At 55.2% G+C, this 20445-nt stretch overlaps 2 protein-coding genes across 2 annotated transcripts; both read right to left on the minus strand.

The window, feature by feature from the left end:
- Positions 1-957: 957 nt before the first annotated feature.
- On the minus strand, positions 958-12932 carry CDC25A (cell division cycle 25A; the record flags this gene model as incomplete). The annotated part of the gene is made up of 16 exons (XM_079538274.1): positions 958-1098; positions 2330-2441; positions 2542-2672; positions 3181-3279; positions 3375-3437; positions 3759-3851; positions 4111-4263; positions 5263-5337; positions 5934-6068; positions 6677-6787; positions 7558-7659; positions 8021-8057; positions 8198-8233; positions 8858-8912; positions 10993-11078; positions 12790-12932. 16 exons carry the CDS (start codon positions 12930-12932, stop codon positions 958-960), a joined length of 1572 nt encoding a protein of 523 aa, XP_079394400.1.
- Positions 12933-13942: 1010 nt separating this feature from the next.
- Positions 13943-19206, minus strand: LOC306948620 (E3 ubiquitin-protein ligase TRIM7-like; the record flags this gene model as incomplete). Its single annotated transcript, XM_079538273.1, has 7 exons — positions 13943-14554; positions 15453-15485; positions 15659-15774; positions 16016-16038; positions 16188-16418; positions 16864-16950; positions 18787-19206. The coding sequence occupies 7 exons, from the start codon at positions 19204-19206 to the stop codon at positions 14043-14045; spliced, it is 1422 nt and encodes a 473-aa protein (XP_079394399.1). The 3' UTR covers positions 13943-14042.
- Positions 19207-20445: the final 1239 nt, after the last annotated feature.

A 20445-nucleotide genomic window follows, 5' to 3' on the forward strand; every position in this document is an offset into this window, starting at 1 on the left:
TGCGAGTCCTGTTCCAGGGGGGTGATGGAGCGCCCTGCTACAGGCAGATATGCTGGCTGCAGAACTCCTCTTCCCTCCAGAAGGATTCCCATTTCCCAGCAGGAGAGGCTTTGCTGCTTCAGAGGTGGCTGAAGGCAAATACAGGGCAGCAGGAGCGGCTGCAGAGCAGCCAGAGGCACGCTGATGGATCCATGTGCTCCCTTCAGAAGTCTCACAACAAAATGCCCAGCGGCCACAGGAACACAGCATGGGTTCCCAGCCCTCCTGAGCCACCCCGCGCCATCCCATCATCATCACACATCATCAGAACCCACGTCAGGTCCCAGGAACTGCCCACTGTGAAGCACCACCCTCCTCAGAACAGCAGCTACATTCAAGTCGTTAGGAAATAAAGCAATTCAGTAAATGAGAACACGATAGAGACACAAAACACACCATTTCCCACAGGGTTTTGTCTGGAGGGCTCCTACAGCACCACGTGGGAGCCCCAGCTGTAAAGAACCATTTCCTCACCTCACCAAAACCCAATCAAAGCCGAGAGAAAGAATGAACCCCACCCCTGCCCCCCACAGCAGAACCAAGCCTCCAGCACAACCCAGATGATTCAACCGCAGCACCATTAAGCTTGGTCGGACTGTATTTAAATTAAAACAAGGCATTTAAAAAGCTACCAGCACTAAAAGACCCTCACTGCTCGCCCCAGCCGTGCCCCACGCACGGCACCGCAGCCTCCTCCACCAGCTGGGGGATGTGGTGATGTGCAAAGTCGTTCCCATGGAGCAGCACGCAGCCCCAAAGCCAGCTCCAGCCAGCTCCCAGGTTGCTCAGTTCCAGCGGTGACCGCAGCATTCCCAGCAGGACAAGAGATGAGAGCAAACACCAGATAACCACCGGCAAGGAGCAGGCTGCAGCCTTCCCCCCGCCATGGGGTGCAGTCTTTGTTCACTTTTTTGGCCCTCAGAGTTTCTTCAGGCGACTGTACAGCTCCCGTTTGCTCCTCTCGCCGGCCCAGGTTCGGCTCTTGGTGCGAAATCTTTTCAAGTCTTCTTTAAAGTCCTCGTGGTGCATGGGGCGGTAGCTCTGGGGCTCACAGAAGCTCTGGGGGAAGAAATGCGTTCGTTTCTGGTCTCATTTGACTGCGTCACAGGCTCTGAGCACAGCCAGCAGAGCTGCTGACACCACTGCCACCAGAACACACCACACAGGAGCCCCACATCAGATACTGATGAGCAAGGCCCAGTGATCTTCAGATTACAGCTACTTCTGAAGCGAGGGTTACCAAAGAAAGCACTTTTGGCCCTGCAGACAGAGCTCTCACCTCAAGCCTTTTGGCAGACTTCAATATACAGCACAAGCAAGCAAGCAAAGTATATTCAGCATTCACCCTGAAGTCATACAGATCTGGAACACTTGCTTCTCTGGCTCAGCCAGCTCCCATCTCACAGAGCAGCACATGGAACACCGCCATCAGCTGTTCCATGCTGCCACCTCGAGGCCCTCTAGCCCAGTGCCAGAACAATCCTGAGGCACCCACAGCCACACAGGGCCAAAGCACAGCAGCATCCACCACTGTGAACAGCAGCAACCCAAGTGCTGGGATATCACACATGGGGAGCAGCACACAGCACTGCCCTGCCCCACAAACATGGGCGCAGGGAGGATGAGCATCTCGCATCTGCCTGCAACTGCAGCAATTCTCCAAGCAGAGAATCTGAGAGATGTTCCAAAGTGTGAGGCCCTGGGAGGGACTGAAGTGAGAGGCAGGCCATGGTTCACAGCATCAGACAGGGAGAAATGGCATACAGTGACTGAAGTGCTGCAGAAGCAGAATGAGGAGCACCATGATGGGAAGAGACACTGGCACTTATTGGTCTCCTCCGTGGAAGGATAGGTTGGAAACTCAGAGCTCAAGTTTTCTGATTTTGCTTTTTTAGTACAGCACGAGGCTTGAGGTTTCCATGTGTCAAGCAGCAATTACGGCCAGGTCTCTCCACCTAGCCTGCAAAGTCTAGGAGAAAAGGCTTAAACTCTTTCTCTGTGTGATATTTTGAACTCCTAGTTGCTACAGAAAGACAAAACAGTTTCATATCTTACTCTAGAAACAAAGGAAAAGCCTCCTTGCCATGGCAGTTCTGAGGTATGGAATTGGCTTAGAGAAATGAAGGCACTATTGCTGCCAAGTTCTGACTGCTCTCAGTGCAGGGCTGTGCTGTGAAACAGCAGAAAGAAAAATACCCCAGGAAAGACACTCTCTGCCTCACAGAAAGTCTGATTTGAGGTTCAGGTATTTTGAGAGCAGAAACGTGGAGCTTCAGGGGGCGTCACTTACCCGGCACCGCAGGAAGAAGTCCCTGTACCCCCCCTTGAGGACGTAGAGCTCTGGGTAATGCAGGTTGGGGTACTCATTCCCCAGCCTGTCCCGCTCCCTCACAAAGCGGCACCTGCAGACGAGACCCCGTGTTAAAGATGGCATTAAGCTGCAGGGGGGAGCAGCGCCTCCCCTGCCCTCCACAGCTCACGTGGGGTTTGTGGGTAACTCACATGCGGGGCCCCCGCTCCGAGGAGAACTCGCAGTGGAAGACGACGATCACCCGTTTGTTCTTGGAGGGAGGGATTGGGTTCTTAAGCAGGAAATCTTCCACATCCTCCTCCATGTGGAGGTTTACAGCACCCTGAGAAGGCAGCCGGTAAGCAATGGGCGCCATCCCACTCGTGCCAACCCTCTCTTGATACTGGGGACAAAGCCTCAAAGCAAAGCAGACACCGCACACAGCCCAGTGCCGCACCGCCTCCCATCCCAGAGGGCCCCACCAGCAGCTGGAGGCGGCCTGCTGGATCTCACTCACTGTACTGCAGAGGGGCAGCAAGCTTACTGAGCAACAGGCTTTAACAACACCCCCACAGCCACTCGTTCTATAGCAAAAGACCGTGGGTTCAGTGAAGCATCGTACTCCTCCCAGCACCTCAGAGGTGAGGATGCTGGGCACTGCAGGTGATGCACCCTGCCCTGGAGCTGCCCGCCCACTTGTCTCCTCCTCTGCAGGAGAAGGGAAGCAGTTTCCCCCCCCTTACAGAGCACAAAGCAGGTGTGTGTGCAGACCAAACAGCACAAAGGCACACCGAGAGCCCAGGGCTGCCCTTCCATACGCTCTGCCTTGCTCTCCCACTACCACAGCACACCTTGATGTGTCCTCCTTCGTACTCGTACGGATAGCGGCAGTCAATGATCACACACTGCTTAATGAAGCTTGCAAACTTCCCAGTCAGGACAGACACAATCTGAAAAGAAAAAAGAAAAAAAAGCACTTTAATTGTTTTGAGGGCTTTTTTAATTATTGAAGTAAAGAATGCCTCGCTGCCCCCAGAGCACGTACCATTTCTGAGTCAATGTACTTTAAATCTTGATGCTTCCCATCGACAGTGTGGAACAAATAACCCTAGAAAACAGACAGCATTCAGCAGAGAACATTCCAGCCCTGAGCCACACACTCAGCACCCAGCAGTCAGCTTCAGAACACGCTGCACTGAAGGATTTCTCGAGCTAAGCGTAACATTCAAAAGTCCACAACCCCAGGGTTCGGGGGCACAGCTTTTCTTTGGCTCCTGCACTGAAGATCTTGCAGAAATCACTTCAGGACTGACCTACGAGAGCACCATTCCCACCGGCAGCCCCCAGGGACTGGGGACGCACTGCGAAGAAGGGAAGAGCTTTACTTCACCTCTCTAAAAGAGACCATCAAACCAAAGCACATGATTACCTTTGAGAAGTCACCAATAAGGTCCCTCTGGTCACTGGCCAAAATGCTCTCAATTTCTGCTGCAGAGGATTGCGTCTTTACTATTTTTGTGTTCTAGAAGAAGAGAGGTTAGAGATGAATGCCAAACACTGATGGTATGAGACTCCTTCCCCATAGGGTAAGAGAAGAGGCAGCATTTACTGACAGCCTGACGCACAGCTTCCCCTTAGGATCAGTAAGGGTTCAGAGCACACAGCCCCTGCACCACCTCCATCAGCCCCACACCACTGTCAGAGCAGCAGCCCCCCAAGTAAGCTCAGCCCCAGTGACCTTCACAAACGAGACCCCTGCACCACAACACCGAGCCACCAACCGCTGAGTCTTCAGACTGTGCTCCAGGCAGGCTTTTCCTCTTCTTGCTTTTCCCTGGAGAACTCTCCTCCTGGGACCTCTCCATTCTTTTCTGGGTGGTTCTGCCCACACCGCTGGGCAGAGATGAAGAGCCAAAGAGGCGGCATCGCCTGGCCTGGGGGAGAGACAGAAGATGTCCAGCAAAAACCAAGACGAGAAACTAAGCAGGCCTCAGACTCCCAGACTACCCAGCCTAGCATCAAATGCTGGCAGCCCTGCCTACAGCAGAGGGGTGGAAGCTTGATGATCCTTAGGGTCCCTCCCACCTCAAGTCATTCCATGATATGATGATATGGTATTAGCAGGACAAGGGGAAACGTTTTGGAGTTGAGGAAGGGCAGCTGGAGGTTGGATGTCAGGGGAAGTTGTGTGCTGTGAGAGCGGTGAGGGGCTGGAACAGCTGCCCAGAGAGGCTGTGATGCCCCGTCCATCCCTGGAGGTGTTGGAGGCCAGGTTGGATGGGGCCCTGGGCAGCCTGGGCTGCTGTGAAATGGGGAGGTTGGTGGCCCTGCATTGGTGGGGGGTTGGAGCTTTGTGATCCTTGAGGTCCTTTGCAACCCAACCATTCTATATGATACGATACGACGACGTGATATGATTGCAGTAAAGTTTGGCTCATCTAAGGTGCTGTCACAGCACAGCAACAGCAGGATGTGCTCACCTACACTGGGGGCTTACATTCCCACTAACAATTGTTTCTGGCTGTGAGGACAGGTGAGCTCAGAGCACAATGCTATGTGCTGGCAGAATGCTTTGTATCAACCAGCAGACCATCCAGCAGCAGATTCTGAGCCTGCTGTTGGAGCCTGCATCACCCTCACAGTCTATTACCTGAAGTCTGGGCTACAGGCATTCCAGGTAAGGCAGTGTGAGCTGTATTCAAGATACGCCAGTATCTGACAAGGGAGGTCAAGCTCTCCTCCCATTTCTAAGTGTTTGTGTAAAAAGCAAGTTCCTGTGGATGCTCACCAGTGAGAGCACTGCCCTACACTGGCACAGCCTCCCAAGCAGCAGGCTTAACAGGAACACAGTCCTGCAGGGGTCTCGCACTGCCCTGTTTTGTGGCTGAGGTACAGCATCAGAGCACCACGAGCTCTGTGAGCACAGCACTCACCCGGCTGTCCGGCCTCCTGCTGACCAGCGGTGCGGTCCAAAGGCTCGCCACGTCAGATGGCATCTCCTCATCATTCTGAGAAACAAAGACAGTTTGCTCTCATCTGCCCCCCTACCAACAGACGCTGTAAATACCTGAAGCTCCTGTAAGCTTGGGCAAACTTTACAGCTGAATTCAGCTGCCTGAGCAGTTTTAAGAACTCCGCTACCGGCTCTGTTATTTCACTGGGCATTGAGCTGAGCCACATTGGAAAGGATAAGTTAAATCAATTCGTTCACTGATAAAACGACGCCCTTCCAAAGCCTTAAGCACGTCAAGTTCAGTAGGAACTGGACTTCTGAAAGCAAATACCGCTTTCAGCTCCCTCAGTGAGTTTCTAAAGAAAACATCAACTCTTCCAGTCGTCCTCCATGGCTTCACAACTCAGTAGGAACTGCAGCAATACCTCTCCGACTGCTGTTCACACACCAAGCAAACCCCACCATCTGCACGAGGGATCAGCACAGAACAGACGCAACAACGGAAGAGTTGAGAAACACCCCTGAGTCTGCCAGGAACCCCTCGTGCCTGCCTACCTGCAGTGTGAATTACCACCAGAACGTGCGTGTGCTGCGGGCTCCATGTTACACAGAGCTGATTTTAGAAGAGCATCACATTTCTTTGGTACCTACTTTCAGATCTTGCTCGTCTAAGAGCTCCAGGAATCCGTCGTCATCTTCGCTTTCAGAGCAAGTCAGAGAAGGCTGCTGCAGGAAAGCTGGCCTGTAGTTTTCCAGTTCACCCGTGGGCATTTCTTGACTGGGAAACTGAGACAAAACGTTTAGTTTTAACAACATTCCTCTTCTTTACAGCAGGATGCTGCAGATGGAAACAGTGCCATCTCACTGTGGTGATTAATATAGTGGCTAATCCAGCACCTCAAATGCACTGACCTGAGCAAACCCCAAACCAAGCCCCCATACTTTATTTGGTCCATCAGCCTGGTCAATTAATAGGGCCCCTATCTGGAAACACTGGATAGTGAAGGGATGAAGGAGAGGAACAGGTGATGGCAGAGGAATAGGAATTAATACCAACTCTGTCAGGAGCACCGAGATGAAGCACTACCAGATTCAACAAGCACAGACAGGACTCGGCCCCAGGCTCTGTTTCTGTGCAAGGATCCAACAGCATCTACTCTGCACTGCTATCCACTCACTGGATGCTCTGTGCCACAGCCACAGCTCAGCACTGCCCAGTGTCTCAGCCAAACAAAACAGATTTTCACATCTGACAGACATAAGCTTTCCTTTTGGGCACACGAATAGTGATGATATTAACAGCACTGTCCCAGAACACAGCCACGACACGGTTTTTCCTCCTGCCAGCAGGTGTGCAGAGGATAGAATGACTACCAAGACCACTGAGGTCTTACCTCCTCAGCCAGGGCTGAGTTCTGCCTTTGGCCAAGAACACTCTTCCCATCGTGGATGTGTGCAGAACTCCGAGAAGCTGGCTTGGCTGGCTTCTTAAACTCAAATGACTCCTGAATTGAAGAGAGAAAAGCAATCAGTTTACCAAAATAATGAGCTGTGCACACTGCCAGGACCTTTGTACCTCCTTTCTCCCCATTTAAGCTACCTGACGTTTTGAATTCAAGTTCCCCGCTGCCAAACAGCAACAGTCTGAGGGCGTTGTAACATCTTTGCTTTGAAAACATTCAGAGATTCACCTAACACAACCAAGTTCTCACCCCATTACCTGCAGGCTCAAGGCATTTTGGTTTTCTTCTGTTCTCTGCTAAAGAAGCCACGGTAAGGCAGCTACAGCTGCAGCCTGCTGAGCAGAACATCGCCTGCTGCTGGGTGATGGCGCTGGGCCTGTCTGCAGCCTGCACACAGCACTGCCAGCAGCAAGGCCTCCCAGAGCACAAAGATCACAGCCCAGCCGTGCTGCTGAGGAACCAGGGCTCCCCACATCGGGGCTGAAAGAAGGTATGGAGATCTGGGCAACCTCCTGGAGGCACCAGACAGCGCTATGGAAACTTTTTGCCTTGCTGCAGACCAAGAGGAGCCAGGTGCTACAGCAAGGAGGAAGAAGCTGTACAATTAAAGCCTCCCTCCTTGCTATTAACCTATTATCAGCTTGCAGTCACCGCAATCAGCGCCGTCCACTTTGCTGCAGCTTTCTCTAAGCTGAGCTGCACAAAGCTCTGTGACGCCCTGCAGCCTGGCAGCAGCTCCCAAACCTCTCCCACCACGTCTGCCCACGAGGAGTGCCGATTCCCCAGCGCCTCCAGAGACATGCAGTACTCACATTCTCCTTATTCTCATTCTGTTCCAGGAGCTGAAAAGCATTACAATCCGTGGAATCCGAATGGCTTCTCTTCAGAGCAGGACTGGAGCCCAGGAGTCTTTGCTGTACAGTGCAGACAGAAGTGCTAGTTAAGCACCACGCAGTGCAGCCTCTGCACAAGTACATCTTAAGCACAGGAGGGGCCTTAGTGACACTGTGAGCTCTTCCTTTGCAAGTGAGTGCAGGCTGTGTGCAGGGGTTTCAGCTGCATTACAAACAGACAAAGCTACACAGGAGAAATCCTGCAGCCAACACACAAACTACATTTCAAGTTCATTAAGCCCCAGCTTTCAGTTTTCAATCAATAGCATAACAGCTGCTCTAGAAGAGCGTAAATGAGCAAGATGTGGGAGGTTCCCAACTACAAACAGTCAGCACAGTAAGCCCTTTAACACTCCTGCAGGGTCAGCACTACCTCACTCACCGGCAGTGAATGTATTCTTCTGAGAGGCAGTCGAAGGCTGCAATGAGAAAGAACACATTCATTTCCAACATTTCCTTTTGTAAGACAGTAACGAGAGCAACGCTCCCTTTTTGCAGGGCTATAAGGCTGGAGGCAAACCCACAGCAGTGACTAGAAGTCAGACAGGAGAATACTTACTTCAGCCTGCTAGATGCAAGAATTGCCCTCTCGAATCTGAAAGAGAAATGCCCCACAGTTAACAACAAAGGACAGCACGCTCAAAAATCAACCTTGTTTTAAGCCACAGAGCAAACAGAAGCCAGATGCTTCCTGATAATGCTGTCCATCTCAAAAGGTATTTATGGCCAGCTTATCCCACCCTGGTTCTCAAAGCTCTTGCTGGAATCCCACTCTCCCTCCTTTCCTCAGAGGACTTCCAGCATTGATTAGACACGAAGCCGGTGCCAAGAGAAAAGCTGGGGAAATTGAGGACCAAAGGCATCTGCCCCCCAACCCCGGGATGGAAGTTTAGGAAACATGTTTATTTAAAGCTGATCAAGAGACAAATTGCATGCTAAAAGCAACTGCACGGAATCAGGACACAGCCAGGCAGAAGCTCCCAGTTAAGGACCCAGAGCAAACTGCAGCTTCCACTGCAGGCTGCCTCAGCTCACTGAGCTGCGAGCTCTGGGGCAGACAGCACAGCAAGGCAGCCTGCGCTTGCAGAGCTGGGAGCACAGCCTTCCAGAAGGTAAAATTAGAGCAAAGGAGAAGCCACGTCAAGCCTCTCATCAGCCCACATGTGTTAACAGCACAACGTGAAGCTGCTGAGCTCAGGCTGAGCAGCTGCTTACGTACGTTTCCTCTCTGATGTCGCTGGGGCTCGGAGTGCCAGGAGAGTCCAAGGCACAACCTGCAGAACAGACAGCAATTCATGGTGAGCCCCGGCTCGGCCCACAGGAACACAAAGTGTTGGGCATGGCCATAAGGCTCCTCCAAAGGTGCTGAGCTCAGACTGAAACTGGCACGGAAAGCTGTCCTCTGCAGCCAGCAGCACACCGAAATAAAGGCAAGCACTCCATGCACAGCACAAGCACAACATCAGCACCACACAGCAGCTTCTAATCACTGCCAGATACAGCCTCTGTGATCTGAGCTCACAGCCACACAGAACTGACCTGAGTAACACGACGGGCACCCAGCACAGCACCTTAATCCTAAGCATTCTGTAACACTTGTGATTTGCTAAGGAGATGGGAAGAGGAGAAGAGAGCCAAGCAGCAGAGATGCAGCCAGTTCAGTTCCTTATCTCCCTGCAGCCTGCCAGCTGCACTTGCTTTTTAGTGCTTCCTTTGAAGGCTGAAGTACCACACAGAGACTTTGGTGCAGAAACTCAGGTGGAAGCACTGATTTCCATCACTGAGACAGACAGTGACACATCAAAAGCTCTCCCCATTCCACAAGTCACAGGGTAATACCTTATTTCATTTCCACTGATAAAAGCCACCTCATCTGAAGAAGAAAAATACAGAGAACTTCTCAACAAGCATCTGTACTACAACAGCTCCCCAGCCTGTGAGAGTGACATCAGCACACACAGGCAGAAAGCCACAGACAAAACCCAAGCCACAAGAGAAACCCTGCTTGGCAGCCTCCAAGAGAGCATGCACAGCAGGGTAGCAGAGCTTGTCTTTAAAGAGAGAAACCACAGCCCAACACCTCAGAGTTATCACCCTCTAAAGGAGGACTCAATCTGGTCCCACAGTGAGCTGAAGGCAGATACGTGCTGCGTCCCAACAGCAAGCAGCAGAATGCAACCTCAGCATCCAGAGCACAGCCATGAGCACTCACAGGGCAGCACCAGCTCACTGGGGCAGCCTGCCTCAGCCACCTTGAGCAGCACTCATCCTCAGCCAGCCCTTCTGCAAGGGCTGACCCACTCCTAACAAGGTGCAGGCCTACTGCTGTTATAGCACAGAGCAGCAAGGTATCAGCACACAGCACTGACACAGTGGAGTTTGTCTCTCCAGACAGCGCTGGAGCACAGAGCAAAACAGGTCAGCAGCCACATCTAACAGTCATCCTAAAAGGATTCATCATCATCCCATCAGCAGAGGGGTGGCAGCAGGGACAGGGAGGTGACTGTCCCTCTCTGTTCTGCCCTCATGTGTCCCAATCTGCAGTGCTGTGTCCAGGGCTGGAGCCCTCAGGACAAGAAACTCAGGGAGCTGTTGGAGAGGGTCCAGAGGAGCACAGAGATGCTCAGAGGGCTGCAGCACCTCCCTACAAAGCCAGGCTGAGGGAGCTGGGCTTGTTCAGCATGGAGAAGAGAAGCTGCGGGGTGACCTGAGTGCAGCCTGCAGTGCCTGAAGGGAGCCTGCAGCCAGGAGGGGAGTCAGCTCTTGGAAAGGGGAGATGGCAGCAGGACGAGGGAAATGGTTTGGAGCTGAGGGAGGGCAGCTGGAGGTTGGATGTCAGGGGAAGTTGTGTGCTGTGAGAGCGGTGAGGGGCTGGAACAGCTGCCCAGAGAGGCTGTGATGCCCCGTCCATGCCTGGAGGTGTTGGAGGCCAGGTTGGATGGGGCCCTGGGCAGCCTGGGCTGTTGTGAAATGGGGAGGTTGGTGGCCCTGCATTGGTGGGGGGTTGGAGCTTCGTGAGCCTTGAGGTCCCTTCCAACCCAAGGCATTCTGTAATAAGAAGCAAAAAGAAATGCTCTCTCTGCCAGGCCCCCTTTGGAGCCAGAACCAGTTTTTCCTCCATGCAAACCTCACTGCAAATACAGTCTAAGACAATTAGAAGAGAAAACATCCCAAAATATGGGCTGCAGGAGGCCTGCTGAGCAACAGAAACAAGCCTGCCTTCCTCCACAAGTGTGAGGGTGAGAAATGGCTGCAGGGGCCAAAGGCAGCACTATTTCTGTATTCAAAACTGTAAGAAGAGTGAGAATGCAGTGCTTCCCATTCCTTCCCCACGATTCACTGAGAACATCATACCTGAGTCTGTTGATTCTGAGGACACTGTTCTTTGCAAACCATTGGCACTCTTGTTTCCCAGGTCCTGTGCAGTATTTTCATGCTGACTGTAAAAGAAGGAATTTTAAATGCTTTTAAAGGGAGAAATACAAAACAGGAGCACAAGAAAGCAGACATACAGCACAGGACTGAGGGCCCTTTCAGTCACCTTGCACCACACCACCAAGCCTTCTGCACAACACACAAACCAGGAGGTTTTGTGGGGTTTTTTCTCCTCTCTGACCGTTTCAGAGCCTCTCATGCTCTTGTGTCTTCACAAACAAAGGATTTAATAGAACAAAATAACAGCTTGCAATAGAAGTTCAGGACTAAAACCACTTTGTGGAGTGTGATATTGGTGCCTGGGGGCACAGCAGCACCTCCCAAACTGTGCTCTGGGAACACCCCTATCAACAGCCCATTATCTCTCCCAGGACTGTAACCTCCTCTCCAGCACTGATTTCATGATTGTTCCACATATAAAAAACGAGCTTTGAGTTTGAGAACTGGGGGGTTTGGCCTGTTTCAGTTTTGGGTTTGTTTTTTTTTTTGTTTGTGTTTTGAAGCAGAGAAGTTGTTAAAAGTTCAAACTTGAGCCCAAGCCCTTCCCTGCCCACCAACATCAATGGGTGCAGCCCCCCCACTTCCTGGGTGCAGGAGCACTGTGGGCACGCACTCCTCACACACATGGGCAGCCCTGGTGCAGAAAATACAGGCATCATGCAGAGCATTCCTCTGCATCACCTTTAAATGGGGGAAAAGCTACCGAGTGGGGCTGCTCTTATCGTACTGATCAACTCAAAAGATGAAGCAGGGCACAAGGTGGGGGTGCAAAGCCACAGGGCAGAACACCCAGCATGGAAGGGCCCGGTGGGAATCCTCAGCAGGAATCCCTGGAATCTGAAGGCGGGAAGGATCACAGGGCTGAATACAGAAATAAGAACCATCTAAAAGCGAGCAGCAAAGGAGAAATACCGGCAGGGCACTCAGGACTGAGCAGAAGGTCAGAGTGAGAAGGGAGCCACAGGAGAAGCAAACTGCAGAGCAGGAAAAGCGCCCACATAGTGGGATGAGATGAGACGGCCAGAGCAGAGTGAGGGAAGATGGTGGCACGTGGGGATGCGGGAATGGGCCGGCACCGAGTGTGGGCAGGAGAGCAGGGCGGGAGGGGAGGCGAGAGGTGCTGTGAGCAGCAGGGGGAAGGAGAGACACGGTAGGGCTGGGAGGAGGGCCGGGAGGAGCGGGGTCTCGACTTGAGGGCGGCAAGGAAAGAACTGCCCCGTGTTCCGTTTGGGGTGGGGGATCACCAGGCCTCGGTTTGGGGGCTGCTGAGATCCTGGAGGCCTCGGTTTAGATGGGGAAAAAAGGGGTGGGGAAAGGCTCATCGAAGGCTCCGTAAGGGGGCAAGGAGCGGAGAGAGCCCTGGGCCGCGGAATTAGGGACCGAAGAAATCCTCGAGGGCTTAGGTTGGAGCGGGGAGAAACGGGGCCTCGAGGCGCCGTTGGGGAGGAAGTCGAGGGGGCTGGAATACGGCGTTGTGAACGCGGTACTCGAGGAGCAGGGAGGAAGGGCTCCTTTCTGTCCGTGCGGTGGAGGGGAGCGAAGCGTGAAGAGCCCCAGGCCGGGGCTGCGAGGGAAGCCCTGCCGGCCTCGCCGCTGTAAGCGGGCGGAGAGGGACCTGCAGGCTTCGCTCCGGGGCCGAGGGGAGAAGCGGAGAACCCGGAGGCGCCGGTTAAGGGGCGAGAGGGTAAAAGAGGGCCTCGGTGGGCTCTGACTGACCTGTGTCCCAGCTGCTCCATAGTGAGGCGGAGATCTGAGACCGGCGAGAGCTCGGCGGGAAAGAGAGACTTGACCGCGGCGGCGGGGGAAGCCGAAGAGACGTGCGGGAGGCGGCGGCGGGAGGCGGCCGGTGCGGGATTCATGGGGCCGAGCAGCGCAGAGCGCGACCGTCCTGCTGTCAGCGCCACCCGCGCCGCTTTGACCCCGGCCGCTACCCGTCGCTGGCGCCAAACTGCCTCTCCACCAATCAGAAGCCTCCTCGGAGCGGCGCGGGGAGAGGGAGGGCTTTTCTCTTCAGCTCTCCCCGCCTCTGATCAATCGGAGAGGAGGGAGGAGCCGACTCCCTATTGATTGGCAGGCGATCTGTCCAATAGGGAGAGGTTATCCCCACTGACCTGGCTGCGGAACTGCATTTCCCGGCGTGCAGCCGCCGGAAAACGCGTTGCCCGCCTCACCGGCGCATGCTGGGAAATGTAGTCCTCTGCCTCAGAGATGCGTCTCGCCCCATCCTACTCGGCCCGAAACGATAAAAAAAAAAAAAAGGGAAGATGAGGAAAAACTCGCACAATATAAGGCAAAAACCGGGCCTTGGCGAGCCAACGAGCTCTCCCCATGTCACCTCTGGTCAAAAGAGATCTTTGTGAAAGCAATCGGCAAGCACTGCCCGCAGGAAGATGGCGGCGGAGCAGAAAGATGCAGAGCCATGGAGACGTGTGCGACAAACAGCACAAACGGCCTCTCGGCAGCGCGACACCGAGCCGTGCCGTGCCGTGCACACACCAGCAGAGGGACCTGGGCAGCCCACAGCGGGCACAGACCCTCGGGGGCTGTAAGAAGGAAGGGGGCAGGCTCTGCAGCAGGGCTGTGGGATGGCACAAAGGGAAATGGCTGCAAACCAAAAGGGGAGATTCACGTGGATGTGAGGAGGGAGTTCACACGCTCGGGGTGCTGAGGCGCTGCACAGAGGCGCGGTGCCTGGAGGCCCCACAGACGGGATGGGCTGGGAGCACTGGTGGAGCTGCGGGCGTCCCTGTGCGCTGCAGGGATTTGGACCGGGTGGCCTTTAGAGATCCCTTCCAACTCAAACCATGCTGGGATTCTACAATTCTATGATTTTAATGCTCTGAAGGACTCAGCAGGAGGAAGTGCAGCAACGACCAGGGCAGAGGTGCAGTGAGTTTGCATGGATGCTGTGCCATCCCCATGCTCATCAACCCAGGACGTGGGCAGGGGAGCAGGGGTGACCGACTCCATCAGGAGCACAGCTTGATGTAGGTTCCTGGCAGCCAGAGCCAGAAGTAAGGGAAGACCTTCTCGCTGAAGGAGACTTTGAACTGCAGGATCTGTCGCATGTTGTCAGTGTTGTAGAAGGTTACTTGCCCAGCCTCATAGTCCAGGTGGACCCTGATACGCCGTGGTTCTTCCTCCAGGCTCAGTGGGGTGGGCGGCATGGTCAGCATTGTGTAGCTGCCGTCCCAGTCCATCCGCAGGGCCCAGATCTTCTCCATAGCCACCTTGAGTGGCTCCTTCCTCTGCACAGACTCCAGGGCCACCCCCACAGCCCAGTTGTTCCCATCCCCAACCTCCAACTCCCAGTAGTGCCTCCCAGCCGCGAAGCCCTCAGATCCCAGCACGCTGGCGGTGCCCGTAAACCTCTTGGGAGTGTCAGGGAGGTCCTGCTGTCCTTCTGCTATCTGCAGGGTTCTGCAGTCACTTGAGATGGTCAGGTACGGGCTTGCCGTCTCGAGGTCCAGCAACACCTTCACTAATGCACAACAGAGAAAAATCAGCCTGCTGCCTGCTGAGAAGCCAGCCAGCACCTTTCCTTCCTCTTCCATTGGGCTGGGACAGGTCCTACGAGTACAGCATCCAACCATGACCCACCACAAATGCAGCACCCACAGCTTCCTCAGAAGGCACAGACATGGGGCACGGCGCACCTGCTGTTCTCCCCGTCAGTCCCACAAGAGGAACAGAGCCAGGTCTAAGCATGACAGAGCTGCTCTGCTTCCCAGAGTAAGGCTGCAAGGCAGTGCTGTGCCAGGCAGGTCTGGTTGCTGCGATGGGGAGCTCTGCTGCTCCTAGCCCTGCTCTGGGGAGCACCCAGGCCACCTCCCTGCAGAGCTGCGTGACCACATGGAACGTCACCCTGGGCCTCAGAGGTGTCACCACTCAGTGCCACCACCTCAGGCCCTCCACTGAGCCCTGGAGCCTCGTATCCCAAACCCCAGTGCAGGGGAAACAGACTCATCATCCGCAGTGCTGAGGGCAGGGAGCAGCCGGGCTGCAAATGGCTTCAACCAGAACACAACAGCCCCAAACCCCACCATGCTGCTGGGATTGCTCACAAGGCTTTTCCAATCTGTGCCTAAAAGTTGGCCCAGGGTGTGCATAGGCCCATAAGTCTTCCAGATCATGGCACAAGAATAAAAAGATCTCTCAAGCCAGCGCAGCCCAGCTGTCACTTGATGTTGGGCACCTCAGGGTGGTTTCTGGCACAGGGCTGACCCGAGTTTGTACAGCAGGCAAAAGCAAGAGGCCCGGCTTTAGGTGGCCATTGCATTTAGATGTTATGCCTTGAACCCACCACCACCCTAAGGAGGCAAGGAAACATTTCAGGAATGTTTTTCTCTCATTTGTCCCACCAGCTTGAGCAAACTTACCTCTTTCTGTGTCCAACTTGCTCAGCAGGTTCACTGCAGGAAGGAAAGGGAGACGCATGAGGGCTCTGGGAAGTGTGGGTCAGAAGCAGAGCCCACCCCCAGCTCCTGCAGCCCCGAGCTCCGGCGGTGCCCATCTGGGAGCTGCCTCAGCCTGGAGCCCACTGGGACCACGGCTGCAAATCCAGCATCGCTCGCTGACTTTTTACCTCTGAAGTCACCCAGCACAGCCTGAACCTGCTCGCTCGTCTTGCACAGGTTGCTGACTGTCCTCTGCAGCTCTGGGGAGACCGGCTCTGGGACAGGGAGCTTCGCTTCCATGCACCTGGGGGAGACAGCCTGCAGGGAGCCCACATCCAGAGCCAGGAGGGAAACGGGCACAACAGAGAGGACAGATGTCACCCAACTCCCCAGGGCCTGGCTGGGGTCACAGTGCATCCCAGGCACCGACACATCACACTTAGGTCCTAACTACTTAGTGGGGCAAAACCACCTCCTCCTGGCAGCTGCTGCTCAGCATCCAGCAGGTTTCCAAGCACCTGCCCAGTGCTCTGCACAGTTCTTACCTGTCCAGAATGCCAGCAATATCCTGGGAGAGAGAAAGCATCAGTCAGGGCTTACAGCACTGCGGAGCAGCGCAGCCCCCGGGCGCTGAGTTCCAGCACATAGCACAGTGATGGGGAGCAGCTTGACACCGGGATTTGTCACCCAAATCCCTCAGCTCAACCACAGCCTCACCGTCAGGAACTCAACTGCCGGCTGGTCACGTTTCTTCTGGATCTCCACAACCAGCTCCTCCAGCAGCGTCCTCCTCTCTGAAACACGGCAGACGTACTCTTGGTGCTGCTCGGTCAGCCTCTCGTGTGCCTCATCCAGCTGGGCCAGCAATGTGCCCTCCTGCTCCTTCAGAAACTGCTGCAGCTGCTCAAAGGCAGCACGAAGCTTCTGCTGCTCTGAGGCCACCGTCCCCTGTGAGACACCCGGCCCTGAGCACCCCGTCTGCTGCGGGGAGGGGACGGGGATCACAGCGAGGAGACAGAGGCTGGGAGGGAAAAGGGTGGATGTACAGAAGGTTATATGGGATGGACAGATGGCAGGACATAGCAGATGGGTATATGGAAAAATATACAGGATGGATGAGCGGAAGGAGGAGCAGGATGGATGGGACAGACGTATGGAAGGGGATACGGCATGGACATAAGGAAGGAAATATGGGATGGACACCTGGAAGGAGATATGGGATGGATGTATGGATGGAGATATGGGACTGACATATAGAAGGATGGACAGGGTGGGAGAGAGGAAACAGCAGTGCTGTTCTGGAGAAGGAGGTAAGTATGAATGGGGAGAAGGGCTGCACCCCCAAAGAGGTGGGTGAGCGGGCAGGGAGCGCAGGGCAGAGACAGGCACACACCATCAGCACATTACTTCTGGTTTCTCCTTCGGGATTAAACTCTTCCTTCTCTTTCTCTAGAAATGCCAGATTGCTCTGGAGTGTTTCCTGCAGAAAAAAAAAGGAAAAAGCAAATCCTTTCAGCACTTGGAGCATTACGTTTGCAAGACGGTGACACCCAACAGCCCTATGGAGACAACACGGCTGTGCAGCATGGGGTGAGTGCGGTGTATTTGTGAGCTCACCCCAAGGGGAAATGCTGAGCTCAGTGCCAGCCTCCAGCTCACCCTGAGCACACCATGCACGGCTGCAAAGCACCTGGCACGCAGCTGCTTTGGCCAGAGCTGCGTCTGGAACGGCGTCATGTGGAAACCCTGATGTTTGTGGGTATTTTTAATTAGGAAAAAACAACTTTTGGTGTTGGAAGCAGGGTTTGTGGGAAGAGGTTTGGAGCAACAGCAGAGCTGTGTCTCAGATGTGCTCCTAAATTCTCTGGAGTGACACAGAAGTGCCTTACTGACATATGGGGCGCTGGGGAGCTCAGGGGCTGCAGAGGGGTGAGAGGGGCTGGGGGAGGTGAGGAGGCAGAGGGAAGAGGCAGGAGAACTGTTAGCCCCAGCAGAGCAGCAGGGCCATGGAGTACAGCCCAGGGCCAGCTGGGAGCCAGCATGCAGCTGGGGATGGGCCTCCATCCTTGCCCCAGGGGGAACATCCAGCCGTGTGGAGACGGACCCCAGATCTGTGCCCTGAACAGATTCAGACACATGTCCAAAAAGAGCCCCAGGACAAACCCAGCAGGAGCCCAGAGCTATGCCTAGGTAGGATCCATATTTGTGACTGAAATGGACCCAAAATCTGTGCCCAGAGGGGACCCCAGCTCCACACCTGGAAGAGATCTCAACTTGTGCCCAGAGGGGACATGCTTGTGACCAGTGGGGACCCCAGCCAGCGCTCAGAGCACATCCTGACCTGTGCCCACAGGGTACACAGATCTGTGTGTAGATGGGACCCATAGTTGTGCCTGAAAGGGACACCAAATCCATGCCTCGAGGGGACCCCAACCTGTGCTCCTGTGCCTAGAGGGGATCCCAGCTCCACGCCTGGCAGAAACCCCAACCCACACACAGAGGGGACCTCAGCTTCTACATGGAGAGAACCTTGACCCATGCCCAAGAAGGATCCTGACCCGTGCCCAGAGGGGACTCAAATTTGTGCATAGGTAGGATCCCAGACCTCTGCCTGGATGGGGCCGCAGAGCAATTCTTAGAGGGGACCTCATTGTATTCCCCTGTGCCAGATGGGACCCTCAGCTCCATGCCTGGAAGAGACCCCAGCCTGTGCTGAGAAGGGATCCAGACCTGTACCTGAATTGAGCCCCATTATCTGTGCCCAGTGGGACAAGAACCTGTGCCCAGACGGGACCCAGATCTGTGCCTGAAAGGGACCCTGATCTGTATGTAAAGGGGACCCTAACCTGTGCCTGGGATCCAGGCCTGTGCTTCGATGGGGCCCATATTTATGCCTGAAAGAGACCCCAAATCTGTGCCTAGAGGGGACCCTGAGCCATGTCCCTGTACCCAGAAGGGACCCCAGCTCCACGTCTGGAAGACACCCCAACCAGCCCCTAGAGGGGACCCCCGGCCTGCGCCCCCGTGCCCGGAGAGGGCCCACATCCACATTTTGGCCTGAAAGGACCCCCAGATCTGTGCCTTGAGGGCACCCCAACCTGTGCCTGAGGGGGGGGAGCCCAGCTCTGCGCTCAGCGCAGACCCTCACCCACGCCCACAGGGGTCCCCAGCCTGTGCCTCCAGCGCTAGAGGCACCCCGGCTCCGTGCCCAGGGGGGACCCCGACCCGCGCACCTACAGCTGGAGCTGCCCCGGCTCCACGGGGTGGAACCCCATACCGGGTTACCCTCCCCCGACCCCCCTTCCCGTCCCCCTACCCTCATTATCGTCGCGGCTTCCTCCGCCGGCCGGGCTCGATGCCGGCAGCGCGGAGCCTCCCGGGGGCACCGCGGGCACAGCGCCCGAAAGCAGCTGTCGCAGAAGAGCTCCAAAACCTCGCCGTGCTCGGGGCAGCGCGGCCGCTTCGCTTCTTCCCCCGCCGCCTCCTCCACGGCGGCCGCCAGCTCGGCCACGGCGCCCAGCGGGAAGTTGGGCCGCAGCGAGCCGGGCTCCACGGCGGCGCGGCACTGCGGGCAGGCGGCGGGGCGCGGCGGGGAGCCCAGCAGGAGCCGAGCGCAGGCCGAGCACAGGCTGTGGCCGCAGGCGGTGAGCACGGGCTGGGAGAAGAGCTCCAGGCACAGCGGGCACGTGGCCTCGGCCTGCAGCTGCTCGCCCAGCGCCCGCAGCGCCCGCGCCATGGCGGGGCCGGCGGCAGGACCGGGGGCGGTGCGGAACCGCCGCGGGGCGGGGAAGCGGGGGCTGTGCTGGGGAGGGGGGGGGGGGGAGGAAGATGTGGGGAGGTGGGAGGAAAAGGGGTGGGGGGAGGAAGATGTGGGGAGGTGGGAGGAGAAGGGGGGGGTCCGGCTTGTGCAGCTGCCGTCAAATCCTGCAGGGCTGCGACGGGACGGAGGCGGGCTGAGCTCCGGGCTCAGATCCGTGCTGCTGGAGCGTCCGTGTGCTCACATAGCGCTGAGTGCGTGCTGTGCAAGGCGTGTGTGTGTGTGTGCATGTGTGTGCATGTGTGTGCATGTGTGTGCGTACATGTGTGTGTTTGTGTGTGCATGTGTGTGTGCGTGTCTGTACGTGTGTGTGTGTATGTGTGTGTGTACATGTACGTGTGAGTGCATGTGTATGTGTGCATGTGCGTGTTTATTTGTGCATGTGTGTGTGTACATGTGTGTGTATGTGTGTATGTGTGCATGTGTGCGTGTACATGTGTGTGTATGTGTGTATGTGTGCATGTGTGTGTGTACATGTGTGTGTGTATGTGTGTATGTGTGCATGTGTGTACATGTGTGTGTACGTGTGTATATGTGTGTGCGTGCACGTGTGTGTATACGTGTGTGTGTGCATGTGTGTGTGTACTTCCATGTGTATGTGAACATCTGTGTATGTGCGTGTGTGTGTGCACATCTGTGTCCATGTACATCTGTGCGTGCCTCCACATGTGTGCATCTGTATGTCCTCGTGTGGGCATAGGGATGTCCGTGTGTCTGTATGTCCGTCCATGTTGGCATGGGGATGGATGTCAGTGCATGTGTGTGTGTGTGTGTGTGCAAATGCACGTCTGCCTCTGTCTACATGTGCACCCATGTACATGAATGTGGCTGTGGGGCTGGGGATGTCCATATGTCCATTTTGGCGTGGGGATGGATTTCAGTGCACATCTGTGTGTGCACATGTGTGCATGTGTGTGCATATCTGCGTGCCTTTGTGTTGGCACAGACATGCATGTGCATTTGTGTTGCACTGAGTGCTTTGTGTTGTGCATCTGCACATGGATCACTGTGTGCATCAATGTACTGCATACATGTGTGCATGTGTGCATAGCTGTGTGCTTTTTCATCAGCACATGCAGGTTCAAATTGCTTATGTGCATGAGTGCATGTGAATGTATGTATGCAAATGTGCAACGTGTGTGTGTGTGCACGTGTGTG

This window comes from Tetrao urogallus (assembly GCF_951394365.1).
Source record: "Tetrao urogallus genome assembly, chromosome: 7".
Lineage (NCBI taxonomy): Eukaryota > Metazoa > Chordata > Aves > Galliformes > Phasianidae > Tetrao > Tetrao urogallus.